Source organism: Medicago truncatula, chromosome 1, assembly GCF_003473485.1.
Source record: "Medicago truncatula cultivar Jemalong A17 chromosome 1, MtrunA17r5.0-ANR, whole genome shotgun sequence".
Classification (NCBI taxonomy): domain Eukaryota; kingdom Viridiplantae; phylum Streptophyta; class Magnoliopsida; order Fabales; family Fabaceae; genus Medicago; species Medicago truncatula.
Window position 1 is genome coordinate 54,251,367 of NC_053042.1, and position 15,032 is coordinate 54,266,398.

The window sequence follows — 15,032 nt, forward strand, 5'->3', positions numbered from 1 at the left end:
TACTCTTTTGACAAAAACATTATAGGCTTTGTTTAGGAATTTGAAGAGGAAAGGAGGGGAGGGTTATAGAAGGATGAGATTAAAGAAAAAAAATAGAAAAATCTTACAATTTTTTTAAGAGGGTGTTTTGCTAATGAATAAAAAAAGAATACGTAAGATTAATATATTTTTAATTATTTTTCGAGTATTATAACTATGTATATTGGATTTGAAAAATTTATTCAAACTTTTCTCTTATGTAGTTTTTTAGTTTTCCAAATTAGGAGAATTTTATATTAGGAAGAGAACTATGCCTTAAGGGAATAATGATAATTGTTATTCAACTTGTTTTATTGTTTCAAGAAATGTAAGACAATGTTCTACTTTAAAAGTCTATTTTTCCACCAAAAAATGAAGTCTATTATTTTTATTTATTAATAATTTAAGCTATCACAAATTTTAAAAAATAAAATACTTTCAGAAAATAAACAAACTTAATTTTATTTTTTTTGCATGATCGATATTTAACAATTCTTATATGATTGAATGAAATAAAATTTAATTTAATTCTTATATTTTTTTTTTTGTTAAGTAATATAGTGGTTAGATCTCACACATATAAATGTGGAGAAGTGGGATACCTGGGGTTCGAACCCCGACGCTTTGCATATAATATACAGTATTTCTACCAACTGAGTTAAACTCACCGAAATTCTTATATTTTTCTAAAGGCTAATTCTTATACCTTTTTACCACAAAATCAACACGCTAAGTTTCACCTAAATTTTAGTACGGTCATTGCATTGTCATCAAATTCTAAAAATAAAAGGAAAAGATACGAAATTTAGAAATGATTTATTTTCATCAATACTCAATAAAACGATGATTCTCTCAAAGAAAAAAAATAGAATGATGATTAATTATGATTAATCACCAAAAACAGGTGAAACGGTGTCTTCCATGTCACTATGCATGCACTGTACAACTAAACTACAGCTTCATAGAGACACAAAGTAAAGAAAAAGAAAAAGGAAAAATCCAATTAAAGCAAAAACGTGTTGCTATTGAAAACCTGATTAGCTGGTCCCACCACAACAGATTTTCCTAAACCCCAACCTAAAAAATTAAAATAGCTTTTTCAATAATTAACAATTAAAAAAAATTCGTTATTTTTTGTTTCAATTTTCCCTCTTCTATATATATTAAACGCGTTAATCTGAAAATCTCTCAACAAACGCAGAAGCGAAATCTCGTAGAAAGCGATTATTTCTCTCTCTCTCTCTCTCTCTATAAAACAAAACCATCACACCTTTTGAATTCAACTAACAAAACGACAAAAAAGATGTATCGGGAGTCCGTTGCTATGGCTACCACCACCGCCGCGACGCGGTGGCCGACTCAGCCAACTCAGTGGACTCGAGACCATGACAAGCTGTTCGAGCGAGCTCTGCTGATGGTGCCGGAGGATTTGCCGGACCGGTGGGAGAAGATCGCCGAACAAGTTCCTGGTAAGTCTGCGGCGGAAATTAGGGATCACTATGAAGCTTTGGTTCATGATATACTGGAAATTGATTCGGGTCGGGTTGAGGTGCCGAGTTATTCTGATGAATCGGCTGTGAGTGGTGGTGGATTGGCTGAATGGGATTCTTCGAATCAAATTTCGTTTGGTTCGAAGCCGAGACATGGCGGTGATAACGAGAGGAAGAAAGGAACTCCATGGACTGAAGAAGAACACAGGTATCTCAAGATTCTCAAAGATTTTACTTCAATTCAATTTAGGTTTTTTTTTTCGGGTTTAGGGGTTTTGATTTTGGGGTTTTCTAATTTTTTTCTCTCTCTCTTTCACGTAACTTTTTGGAATTGGATGCCATAATTTTAAGGAATAGGAATAAAAAATTAATTTTAATCTGTTCTTGGAGGTTTCTGGGTTTATGTTAATAATTTTTCAAAATATTTGTTTTTTAGCTGAAGATTTTGAAGTGGAAAATCATTCAAATGTTAGTTATTTTATAACTAATTCAAATTTAGTTGCTAAGAAACTGAAATTATTATCAAAAGCAAAAAAATTGACAAAAATACTTATAATCATCAAATATATGCATTGAAAGACATGCATTTGAAGATGGTCTAAACCCTCAAATTATGTGGCTTGCTCATGCCAAAAAAAAAGTGTATTCGTGTTAAACAATGATGTCAAACAGCGGTTGCAGTAGTTAGATAGCATAGCAGAATTTGAACAAATCACTTTTAATCCGCAATACACTTTTTAGAACTTATCACTTTTGATTGGTAATACACTTTTTAGTACAAAATGTCCTTGAATAGAGGCTATACCGACACTATAGCAATTTAACATAGTGGAATTTGAACCCACCGCTGTTTTATGTTAAACAAGGACGTCAAGTGGTGATTGTAGTAGTTAGATAGCGTAGCAGAATTTGAACAAATCACTTTTAATCTGCAATACATTTTTTAGAACAAATCACTTTTGATCAGTAATACACTTTTTAGTACAGAATGTACTTGAATAGAGGCTATACCGACACTGTAGCGATTTAACATAGTGGAATTTGAACCCACCGCTGTTTTATGTTAAACAAGGACGTCAAGTGGCGGTTATAGTAGTTAGATAGCGTAGCAGAATTTGAACAAATCACCTTTAATCCACAATACACTTTTTAGAACAAATCACTTTTGATCCGTAATACACTTTTTAGTACAAAATGTACTTGAATAGAGAATAGAGGCTATACGGACACTATAGCAATTTAACAAAGTGGAATTTGAACCCACCGCAGTTTTATGTTAAACAAGGACGTCAAGTAGCGGTTATAGTAGTTAGATAGCGTAGCAAAATTTGAACAAATCACTTATGATCTTCAATGCATCACTTAGTACAAAATGCAGTTGAAATAGAGGCTATATCGACACTATAGCAATGTAACATAGCGGAATTTAAACCCACCACTATTTTATGTTATCTGTGCAGGCTGTTTCTTATTGGGCTGACCAAATTTGGGAAAGGAGATTGGAGAAGCATTTCAAGGAATGTTGTTGTGACAAGAACACCAACTCAGGTGGCTAGCCATGCTCAAAAGTACTTTCTTCGCCAGAATTCGGTGAAGAAAGAGAGGAAAAGATCAAGTATTCATGACATTACATCAGTGGACAGTAACTCAGCTCCTGTGCCTATTGATCAGAACTGGGTTCCTCCTCCTGGTGGTGGTTCAATGCAACAACAGTCTCCAGAAATGCATCATTATCCATCAAACAATTTGCAAGATCAAATGAGTGCATATGGGTATTCAAACTATGGCTTTCAAATGTAAAGAGTGCTAGAAGCCGTGTGATTTTGTATATAGTGCATTAGATTTTCATTTATCTGGTTTTATTTGTGAAGTTTATGGTGTTGCTAGTTGACAGAGTAACTAGGAGTATGTTGATAATTAAATTATTAGTGGTTATAGTTACTTAAAACAAATAGGGAACTTTTAGGAATGATTTCAACAGTAATGGAAAATTCTTTCTCTGCTCAATTGAATTGCTGCTTTGCAATTTGGATTCAATATAATTTTTAGGTTTGATGCAAGTCTGTTTGGTTCTAAGGTGACAATTTTATTTCACGAACAAAATTAATTACGAAGGTGAAGTAATTTGTGTTTAAGATACATTCAAATAAAACTGGATTGAACTATAAATTTGTTTGTGAAATTCAATTATAGATTCAAAAGTTACAGATCCTAGTTTCAAGCAGCATTAATTTTTGAGGTAAAATCAATTCTACTCAAAAATAATATGTTAATATGTTAATTCTACACCTTCGTAATCATTTTAGAAGTGGACCGAACATAACATAAGTATTGAACCATCTACTTTTCCATTTGTCAGTTCAAAAGAAAGTATGCCGCATAATATCCGGAAGTCAAAAGCTGCTTCAGTTAAAGCTCATTTGCTTGACTTGTCAAGGGAAAAAACCTGAATTCTTGTTAAAGTTGATTAACTATATTGCAGAACTTTGTACAAAAAAAAAAAAAAAAAACTAATGCAGAAGTTTTTATGTAACTAACAATAATTGATGATTCCCCGTGTTTCCAAGGCGCCTATAGTTTCACCAATTTTGCCCATGGTGAATAAGTTTGAATTTGGGTCAATCTACCTAAGTCACTAGTTAAGAAGAGTTAGAATTCTCTTCATTTTACACGATCATAATGTGATTATAATGTAAGTATGTTGAATGCGGTTTGAATTTCGGACACAACGAAGAAAAAAAAAAGTAACTAATATAGTAAACTAACAACTACTATTACTAATTAATAACTAACTTGCACAATATCAAAACTAATTTTAGCAATTCCCCAGTTATATTTAACACACTAAAAAGAAATTTAAGAAGAACAAACATTCTTTATTTATTTATTTCTTCTTCTGTTCTAAAAGAGAGTCAATAGTAGTCTTCGTTTTCCTTATTATGACTCGATTACATGATCTTTGGATGTAGATGAAGTATTTTGACCAACTAAGTTGCACTTAGTTGTCAACAAACATTTTTTTTAGAGCAAGTTGTCAACAAACATTATTCTTCATCTCTTTGCATTAGATATGTTCTTATATTTCAGAAGACAACCGTATTATAAATGATTTTCTTAATAAAACAACATAATAGTACATATAAATTTACCAGAATTCAGAGTGGCGTAGCTAAATCAAAACTTAGAATTTACGAGACAATCTATCAATTTGTGGAACAAAATGAAGTTATTATCTCTCTTCCTATCAAACTTCAATTTGTGGAACAAAATCATGATATTGTCTCTCTTCCTATCGAACCAGGAACTACTAATGATTGTTGCATGTAAGCTCGTTTTGACTATAATTGGCAAAAAATTAAAGTGGCATAGCTAAATCAGAACTTAGAATTTACTAGACAATCTACCAAATTGTGGAACAAAATGAAGCTGTTGTCCCTCTTAAGCTACTAACGTTTCCTATATATAAGCTCGTTTTGACTAGAGATGGTCTCAAATAATTTATCCATATAATTTACACGTTCAAAGATCAAATGATAGTTTGTGATTCCTTGCTCAACCTTATATAAAATATGGCCGAAGGTTCAAAACGTTTTTTACATTCTCAAAATCGTTAAAACTCATTTGTATGGAATACTTTTTCATACTAAAAATATGCAAAATACTTGCATTTCGTATGTAATTTTACTTGGTTCCACTTCCAGAGGAACCAGAATTTACTGTGGAGATGAATAATTGGATTCTAACATGTTTGGTTGCTATCGATTTAAATTGATTTTATCTTCAGAATTGATTCTACTTGAAGTTAGGATTTGTAGTTTTTTATTCTAGAACTGATGTTCAGACACAAAGTTATAGTTCAATTCATTATATCCAAACACAAACCACTTTTAGAGAGTTCAGAGATGATAATGAAAATATTGTTGTCACTTGTGAGCGACCAAAAATGAATATAGTTGATACTAACAAGTAGGTATTAAAGTGTCCAGAAAACAAGTAGCAACTAAGGCTGAGACTAACAAAAAGGGTTAATCTCCCATTACACGACGAATCGAGGTTTAAACTTTATGTCCGACATTGTCTTGAATAAAATTACCCCTAGACTTCAGTAGAGAAAACTTATGACAGACTAAAAAAATATACTAGAAGGCATAGGAATGGCAAATATAAACTAGACCCAACCGAAATTTATAACGTGAAACTAGCTTGTGTAATCACTCCATGGTCATGAAAACAGTTGTATAGTAGCAGCCTAGCTCTTTTATTTCGCAAGATCTTTAAATCACAGCATTGACCAAATCGAACAATTCTACACGTATCACCTAGGCTGACCTTAGATTGGAGCTATCGCTCCCTTTCATTACTATCTTAATCTGAAGACTGAATCCAACAATTTTATATGCATGTAATGTGAGCATTAGGGGTTTCATAGAATTGAGAGTAGCTTCGATCTCTTCAGCCGAACTCCCTCCTCAACTGAATCTCAATATCCAGAGTGAAACTCACATTACATTTCACAATTTTTAATTCTATAAGCATACTGATTAGTGATTACTAATTCGTTTACCACTGCCAGCACAGTAAAATATCACAGGGAAGGATTACATCATAACATAATGTACCAAACATGATGGATGCAACCAAATTGTCTCATTCATCACCATTGACGAAACTACACACCACCGAAAACAGACAATCTATAGTTCCATACAAATACAAAAGTTCACTGAGAGTCAATGTGTTTTATTCCTCATGATTACTTCCCTTAAGTGACCTTGATGGCTAGCATGACCGATAAAATCAATTCTTTTGAGTCCCATCAGGTTTCTACATTCAAATAAAGAGATAGAAAAGTGTTAGACTGATGATGAAGCAATACACAAATAACCAAAGTCACCAAAGCAGTAAAACTTAAATGTGACTAAATTGATTTAAGACAAAAGCAAGAAATAATTCTAGAACTTTCAATTTCAGTCAGATTATTGAATCCATGTATGAGATATTAATAAAACGTGAACTTGGTGGAAGATTCAACTACCCCTTAGATTAGTTATCTTTGGAAGATTCAGCTACCCCTTAGATTAGTTATCTTAAGTGCACAACTGCACACCCTGAAGATTAGCTATAGCATACAAAATATTTAGCAAGAAAAAAATATGTGTCGAACATCAGCATTTTAAAAGTGAAGAATTTGGTTGCAGTCGTTTAAGGGCGAATCATTTTATTAAACATAGCATTTAGTTGATAGCAAAATTGTGGAGAGATGAATGTAAGGGTTTGACTCATTCTGTAAATATTCCAGTTGTTTATAGTGTAAAAGAGGTGGTAGACAACTTGCAATCCACTCCCCAGAAAGAGAAAGAAAAGGAAGGGTCTATCTAGTTAGTACCGAGTCTAACATCCCTTCCTCTTTCCAAAAAGGGTAAGGCATAAATTTCTAAAAAAATGTGACAAATCACAAAATAACGTGTTCTGTTTTGAAGAATGCTATTGTAAATACTACTACTCCTGCCTTACCATTCCAATTCCATTTCTAGTTTCACCCAATTTTTAAAGGATAATTCAATTTCATTGAAACTTGGGACAAATTCCCAGTTTCACCAAAAGCTAACTCCACATTCAAAAGAGTGTGTTTGTAGCTAGATAATGACTAAACAATGAAGGCTTCCCCATTTAAAAGAGTGTGTTGTCATCACCACGTGCAATACCACATTAAGCAAATATATGTTCAAACCTTGGTAAAAGAAACACAATTCGATTTGTCCAAGAACTTAAGAAAGCTAAAAGTGGTGAGACGAAAAATAACATCCATCATATTCATATCCAAGTTACAGAATATTGGGAGCTACTTAAACAAATTGTCATTTAGCTGAACATCTTCCTAAACTTTAATGCGTGAAATAAGCGTAAAAAATTGAATAAATTTGAAGATATGAATCATAGGAACCATCATATGATACAACTTCAAATAGCTTCAAATCTAAAAAAAAATATTAAAATTTGCACTAAACAGAAATTAACAAATCCAAAAATACACCAAATCAAAAGTTCATATTAGAAGTGGTAACTAACACAATAATAATAGATCACAAATCTGGTTTTAATCAGACCCAAAATATACAGAAAGAAATATTGAAATCAATAACCTAAAAACAAAATAATTTGGTACCTTGTTATCGGCATTATCTGTAGGTTTCTCCGCCTTACCCTTATCACCCGCTAGCTTCTGTTTCTCCAACCTTTCCCTCTCCCATTTCTACACACAAAAATCAACCGTTTCAGAAGCAAGAAATTGGATCTAAAAAAGGATGAAGAAAAAGGGGGAAATGAAGTACCTGAATGTAGACGTTTTCTTTGGCTTGTTCTTCCTCGCTAAGAACCTTACCTTTGCCGCTGAAGAAGCGAGAAGAAGCTCCACGAGATGTTGAATCCATTGAACGAGTCACGATCCCTCGACTCAGTGCTGATCTCATTGCCATTTTGAACAAAATGATTTCACAGAAAATGTGATTGCGATGAACCGCTGGTTGTTTATTTACTTCAACTTGTTCATAAGACAAAGTCAAAAACCCTAGAAGTTTCGTAAATCGGACCGGTCTGACCGGTTTATTTATCAATGGAATGTATTTTTTTAACAAGACTATCATCAATTGTGGCACCTGTTTCCACTGGTGTAACGGTTCGCTTTGAATCGATTTTTGATAAAAAAAAATATACGAACCAATGAAATCTTCATTAGTTCGGTTTGATTTAGTTTTTACTGTTTTTAAAAGAGAAATCAAACTAAACTAATTGTTTGGGTCGGGTCGATTGATCGGTTTGTTCGAAACTACAATTAAAAAAATTCATATTTTCATAAATATTTCAAGGAACTTTGTTTTCCAACTTCTCTGTTTTCTAAACAACTTTGTATAACTAATATGCAAAACTAACCAATTGATGGACGGTCCCATCGGCGATGAGGAACAATGAGTTAGGTGTGGTTGGCACCTAGTGTTCTTTTTTAGTAGAAATAAAATAGACTACTTCACATTTTTGTCCCTTAACTATTTAGGTAGTATCGCTTTGGTCTATTAATTAAAATTCGATTTATTTTGGTCCCTTAACTTCTCTCTGTTACACATTTTGGTCATTTCCGTTAGTTTTAACTCAATAACTTTCGGTTTTCTCCATTTTCTTCTGGAATTTTTATGGGATTATTTTTGTTGAAAGTTGATGGAGATGATATGAATATGAAAAAGAGAAGAAGAAGAAGATGAAGAAAACCTAACGTTTTTTAATTAAAACTAACCGAAAGGACCAAAATGTGTAACAGAGAGAAGTTAAGGGACCAAAATAAATCAAATTTTAATTAAGGGACCAAAACGATACTACCTAAATAGTTAAGGGACCAAAAATGCAATCTAACCTTTATTATAACATTGGATATTCTGCCATAATGGATACGACATAAATGTATGTGTGTCTAATTTTCCATTTATGTTTTCCCTATGCTTGACCGACGTTCCTAAGCGTCGCCCCCTTTTCTAGTGTCTTCCATATTTCCACCATCTAGAAAATCTCGAAAGTCTATGATATTTTCGCTGCAATCCCCTTTTACACTGTCAGACTCATTCTCTTATTCTATATATTCTATGTTGTTTATACCACCACCACCCTTTCCACCATTACCCCCATTTTTACCGCCGTTAATTTTTGACCCCCCCCCCCCCCCCGTCTTCCATCGTAGTCCCACGATCTTTTGACCCACTTTTTACTGTGAGCCCACCTTTCGGTCTCTCCTTTTTTTCCATTTTCGTCCCACATTTCACCTTCATCCCATTTTCCATCGTCGTTCTTTGGAAAGTTTATCACTTTATCACCACCGCACCAATTAATTTTTTTTTTGTTTCACTGTTGCCTTTCCAAATTTGACCAATATCTTACAAGTATGCATAACAATCTACCTCGATGTTTGTCTTTGATTCTTCTATCTCAACAACTACAATTTTTTTTTTATTAAATACACGAAAGAGAAAAAATACGCATACATAACTACTAACATACATACGTACATTGTTTCATATCTTGAAATGGTTCAACTGCTACAATAGAGCTAAGAAGTACTGTAAACCATAAGAAGATAAAATATTTGATTTTCATCCTTGTTACAACCATAAGTTTTTGTGAAATATAAATACAACCGACAACTACTTATGTTGATCAATGGACTAGAAAAAAACCAAATAATAACAATAAAAAGAACAGACTTTATAAAATATACAGTACAATAAAATATATATTTGATATTTCGCCAAAAAAATTACATCAAATATAATGTTCAGCTAGCTGATTGTGAGGATATTGAGTCATCAACACCTATTGAAACATTGAAGGGATACATCTTGGCATATTTATCAATCGATTGCACAATAGCTCAGTTGGAAGGGACATGCATTGTTATATGCAAGGGCTGGGGTTCGAACCTCAGACACCTCACTTATTCACCTTAAAAAAGGTGAATTATAGCCGTTAGGCTACTTGACAAAAAAAATATATATACAAAATATAATGTTTGCCTAGCTAAATGCGAGGATAATAGGTCATAAACACTTATTAAGTCATTGAAGGGTTATATTTGGAGATATTTTATCCTTATTATGACTAAGAATTTGCTGTGAAACTAGAAAAAATATATGTGTTATTGCATTGCTATTGTTAGATCAAAATTGGTTAAAGAACATAAGCCCCTGAGTTTTGATGATAACAAAACACGTATGAAAACAATTCGCGTAATCTAATGTGCGTTTAAGTATGCGGGAAATTTTGATTTACATAGATTGATGTTTATATATAACATTAATTTTGTTGTCATTATTGTTTCATGTTAAAATAACTAAGACCAAATTTTTATTTTACATTTATTACAATGTTGGAGACTATGCCAACACAGATAAAGAAATTGTATGACTTTTCCACCTTCGCCCCCCTCCCTCTTTCCACCACCTTGAAAGTCAATAACATTTTCACCACCATTACTTTTTTCAGTGTCAACCTCATTTTCATCGTCTGAATATTATATGCCGTTTCCAAAGCTATATGTCTTTCAACCACAACCACATTCATTTTTCACTCATCCACTGCCTTTTCCACCATCCTTTGAGTTGCCTTTCATCATAGGGCGCCTTACAATCTCTCCCCATCTTTCACTATGTCCTACCTACCACCGTCACCCCTGGGAAAGTTCACGACTTTATCACCGCCACACCAATTTTTTTTGTTTAGTTGTTGCCTTTCTAGATTTGACCTCCATCTGACTAATATGCACAATAATCTACCCCCAATGTTTGTCTTTGATTATTCTTTCTCACGAACTACAGGTGAACGTTTTTTTATTAAATATGAAAGAAAAAATGGTGCACACATAACTACGAATTATACATGAATGCATTGTTTCACATCTCCACAAGGCTCGATTGTTATAGTAGAGATAAGAAGCGTGTATAACACATGAAGATAAAATAATTCATCCTTGCTACAACTAAAAGTTTTCTTTTGAAATATGAACACAATCAACAACCGTTTATAATGATCATTGGAAAAGATAAATGCAATAAGAATAGAAAGAGTTGACTTTATACAATATATTGTGCGATAAAAAGTATATTCTATATTGTATGATGACTAAATTTGGCAAGCGCGCCAAACCGGTTTTGAGTAATAAAGTAGTAAATAAAATCGTCTCCACGAAGATTGCCATTTTGACGAGGCAACTAGCTAAATTTATTAAAACAGTAAATAAAAGAAATAAAACGAGGGAAGTTTGCAAGTTTGATTTGATTACGCAAAACATTTTGGACTGATTGCTGAAAAGTAAATGTTTGATTCAGAGTTTTAGCAGCGATTATTGGGATTAATGCAAATAAATTACTAGTCATGAAATAATGGTTCTCGTTCAAGTTATTAGTTCGGTGGGATTTAGTGCCCCTTCAGGTGTTATGTTGTTCCTCAATCACCCCAAAGATCATTGGTGCAGTACGATAAAGAGTCGTCAAGCTCTAGGGTTTTGTACACGGTCACAAAGTTATTAAGAGGAGACTTAACACTCTCACATGTAATTTTTTTTTATGGAAACTCTCACATGTAATTGAAACACAACCATGCTGTATATTCCTAATAACAATCAATCGCCTTTGACTAGAGACTGTAAGAAGAATCGATTGTCTTTGATAAGAGACTAAGATTCATATTTTTAACCGCAAGGAGCGTGACATAATTAGAGTGGATGCAAATTGGTGTACGTCTTACATCATAATCCTCCTTTAATTAAAGACTATACCCCTGATGCTTCCGGCGTTTGCTTTCCTCTTGAACCACTGAATTTCGAATGAGAATTTGTAAATGATAACTCTTGTATTCATAGACAAGTTTCTAGTCAGGTTTGGGTTGAAAAATTGCATTTTCTCGTGGCAGCAAGCACATAGCTTTTAACTCTCTGTTCCACATTGCTAGGGCACCCGAGGCAACCGTCGGGACACATTTCCAAGTAATAAGACAAGACTTAAGTGTTACGAATAAATAAGATAAATGATCACAGAACAATTTTGCCAAAATAATGCAGTAACGAGCATAAAGTGCACGTTGGTTGGAGTTTTATTGGAGGGGAAGAAATATTTTAATTTTTACATGTTTGGTTCAATTTTTAGAAGGAGTGAGGAGGGGAGCCAATGAGCAGCCACGATAGTCCCTCAATGTATCAAAATTGCATTTTCAGAGACCAAAATGAATATTACCCCTTTATTATATCTCTAAAATTATCTTTATTTTTTAATTTAAATTTCCCAAATCACCATTATTTTTATATTCTGTTAGCATGCAAACAAATTTTTATTTTGCTGTTTTTATTACAATTCTGTCTCACATAGTCATGTCACTCATGTCATTTGAATTTTTATCTGTTGATTTTATTACGATTCTGTTTCAATAATCATGTCACTCATGTCATTTGTTGTTAAAAATTTTCAGTTTAATTAATTTTTTTTTTGGTCAAATAGTTAGTGACTTAAATTCATCTTCCCAAGATGAATAAGTGAAGTGTACATGGTTCGAACCTAAACCTGTACTTATAACATGCAATGTCTTTACCAATTGAGCAAAACTCACATTTCGAACACTAAACCCCTACTTATAATATACAATATTTTTATGAATTGAGCAAAACTCAAGTTCGAACACCGACCCCTGCTTATAAGATTGAATGTCTCTTACTAGTTGGAAGTATTTAATTCCTTTTCCATTCCGTTGCACTTTTAAACCAAACATGTATTGAATGGAAGTATATCTAGAGGTGTCAAATGAGCCGGCCCGGCCCAGTCCGGCTCGGACCTGACTATAGAAATGGGCCAGCCCGGCCCGACCGTTTATGATTGGGCCATGAATTCTAGAGCCCGGCCCGGGTGGGCCATGGGCCAGCCCAACTTGGCCCGTTTATGTTTTATTTTTAAAATTTATTCACTTTTTTTTATGTATTTTCTTATGTATTAGTTACTCACCATTATTTTTTTGCTAAAATATGATTGGATGAACATAAAAATATAAATAATTTTTACATTAACATTGAATAATAATTAAACTCTAGATTATTCTTTCAATTAAATCAAATTAATAATTTGTAAACTTTAAAATTTTAAAACTGTAAGCTAAATTCATCCATATTTATTTAAATATTTTTTTGTTAATAAATTTTAAATTGGTTGATAATTTTTTTTAAAAATATGTTGTTTTTTAACAAAAATAAAACGAAATATGGGCTAATGGGCCGGCCCAACTTTTGTATGGCCCAAATGGGCTTGGGCCAAAAAAACCCGAGTGCATTTTTTTATTAGTTTTTTAGGCCCGATCCGGCCCAAAAATATGGGCCAATGGGCCGGCCCATGAGCCCGGCCCATTTTTGACAACTCTAAGTATATCACCTCCTCGCCCTCCATTGAGGGTCCGTTTGGTTCGAGAGTTTTGGAGGGGAGGGGAGGGAAGGGGAGGGGAGATTTTTAATTTGAAGTGTTTGGTTCAATTTTTAGAAGGGAAGGGAAGGGGAGGGGAGGGGAGGGGAGGGGAGCAAATCTCTTTAAAATTTTATTGCATTGCCATAATTATCCTTAAATTAATTTCAAATCTCAATATTAACCTTGTAACAACTTTTATTATTATTAGATTATATTATTTTTGTAACAATCTTCTTATTATTATTATTAGGTTATCTTATTCTTGTAACAATTATTATTATTATTTTGTTATATTTTCCTTGTAACAATTTTTATTATTATATAATCTACCACTCTTATTTGTTAGATGTACAAACCGCTCTTACTACTACTTTGTTGTTGTCAACGACTGCTTGAGGCTTCCTCCAAAGTGAATTGTGAGTAATTTCATCATCTCATTGTCTATATCGTAGTTTTATTAATTACATCGTTATTGATTCGCTACTTTATTATCCTTGTTTAATCATTATCGTTGTTGGAACTTTATTGTTTAAATTGTTGCTTTATCCTTACGGTGGCTTGTTTGTTTCATAGTGTGTTTTTTCTTATGGTATTGATCCATTCATTTGAGAGTATTGTTTTTTTTTCACTTTTAAAATCGTTGGAGTCTTTTTTTTTTTTTGATGAAATCGTTGAAGTTTTATTATTATTATTTTATTTTAATTCAGCTTATTATACTTGTTGTTGCTTGTTTTTTTTTCACAGTTAATTCACCTATCCATGTCTTGTTGTGTAAAATCTTGACCAAAATTTTTTTTCACTACACAACCTTACTATTATCGGATTAGCTGAATATAACTCGTAATCATTGAATCAAATTGAAAATGAAATTCACTAAAAACGCACATAGTTTTAAAAAAATAAAATAATTTACCATGAGAACAGAAATATACAAATAAAATTTTGCATAAAATAGCTACAGCCTACAGGCAAACGAACAGTAAAAACTCAGGACATGTTTACATTTCACATGTTCCCACTTAAAACCTCTCTCAAGCATGCAGGCCATTTATTTTATTTTTTTAAAGGCTGATGCTGGCTATTGAACTTGTTCCTGTTGGCACACTACATTATCCATCCTCAAAGCTGTGCATTATTTTTATTGATACTTATTGTTGTTGGAGTATCAGATACAGCTTATATAAAATGCAAATCTTCACTTCTAGCTAAAATAGGATAATCACAACCTAGTAGTGTTTTTTTTCAGTGTTAATTCACCGATCCTACATGTCTTGTTGTGTAAAATCTTGGCTTTATTTTTTTGTACATTAATCTATATGCTTTGTTTCATTTTTTTTATCTTCCATATATCTATACATTAATCATGATTTTTTTTTTCTTTTTTACGTTCTGCTTTTCTTTCTATATGCTTTGTTTCATTTTTTTTTCTTCCATATATTGATCATGGCCTCGTTTATATATAAATATGTTTGTTGTAGTTTATTACATGTCTATATGTAATTGTAGTATAAGAGTTATATAAAATAGCGGCTTAGATGTGTGCTTG

The 15,032-nt window shown here is 32.7% G+C and overlaps 2 protein-coding genes across 2 annotated transcripts; one reads left to right on the plus strand and one right to left on the minus strand.

Annotated features, from left to right (window-relative positions):
• The first annotated feature begins 1,188 nt into the window (after positions 1-1,188).
• LOC25485559 (transcription factor DIVARICATA) lies at positions 1,189-3,532 on the plus strand. The gene is made up of 2 exons (XM_013614795.3): positions 1,189-1,716; positions 2,969-3,532. Exons 1-2 carry the CDS (start codon positions 1,322-1,324, stop codon positions 3,306-3,308), a joined length of 735 nt encoding a protein of 244 aa, XP_013470249.1. The 5' UTR covers positions 1,189-1,321; the 3' UTR covers positions 3,309-3,532.
• A 2,397-nt stretch (positions 3,533-5,929) lies between these two features.
• On the minus strand, positions 5,930-8,049 carry LOC25485560 (uncharacterized protein At2g27730, mitochondrial). The gene is made up of 3 exons (XM_013614796.3): positions 7,841-8,049; positions 7,675-7,761; positions 5,930-6,332 (listed from the first exon to the last, which is right to left on the minus strand). The coding sequence occupies exons 1-3, from the start codon at positions 7,982-7,984 to the stop codon at positions 6,306-6,308; spliced, it is 258 nt and encodes an 85-aa protein (XP_013470250.1). The 5' UTR covers positions 7,985-8,049; the 3' UTR covers positions 5,930-6,305.
• Between the last annotated feature and the right edge of the window lie 6,983 nt (positions 8,050-15,032).

Bases quoted from the DNA above. Each gene is read 5' to 3' on its own strand.
- LOC25485559 (XM_013614795.3), top strand. From the start codon at position 1,322: ATGTATCGGGAGTCCGTTGCTATGGCTACCACCACCGCCGCGACGCGG. The intron at 1,717-2,968 runs GTATCTCAAGAT...TTATCTGTGCAG, and splicing joins TGGACTGAAGAAGAACACAG to GCTGTTTCTTATTGGGCTGA.
- LOC25485560 (XM_013614796.3), bottom strand. From the start codon at position 7,984: ATGGCAATGAGATCAGCACTGAGTCGAGGGATCGTGACTCGTTCAATG. The intron at 7,762-7,840 runs GTACTTCATTTC...TTTTGTGTGTAG, and splicing joins AAGAAAACGTCTACATTCAG to AAATGGGAGAGGGAAAGGTT. The intron at 6,333-7,674 runs GTACCAAATTAT...ATTTGAATGTAG, and splicing joins CAGATAATGCCGATAACAAG to AAACCTGATGGGACTCAAAA.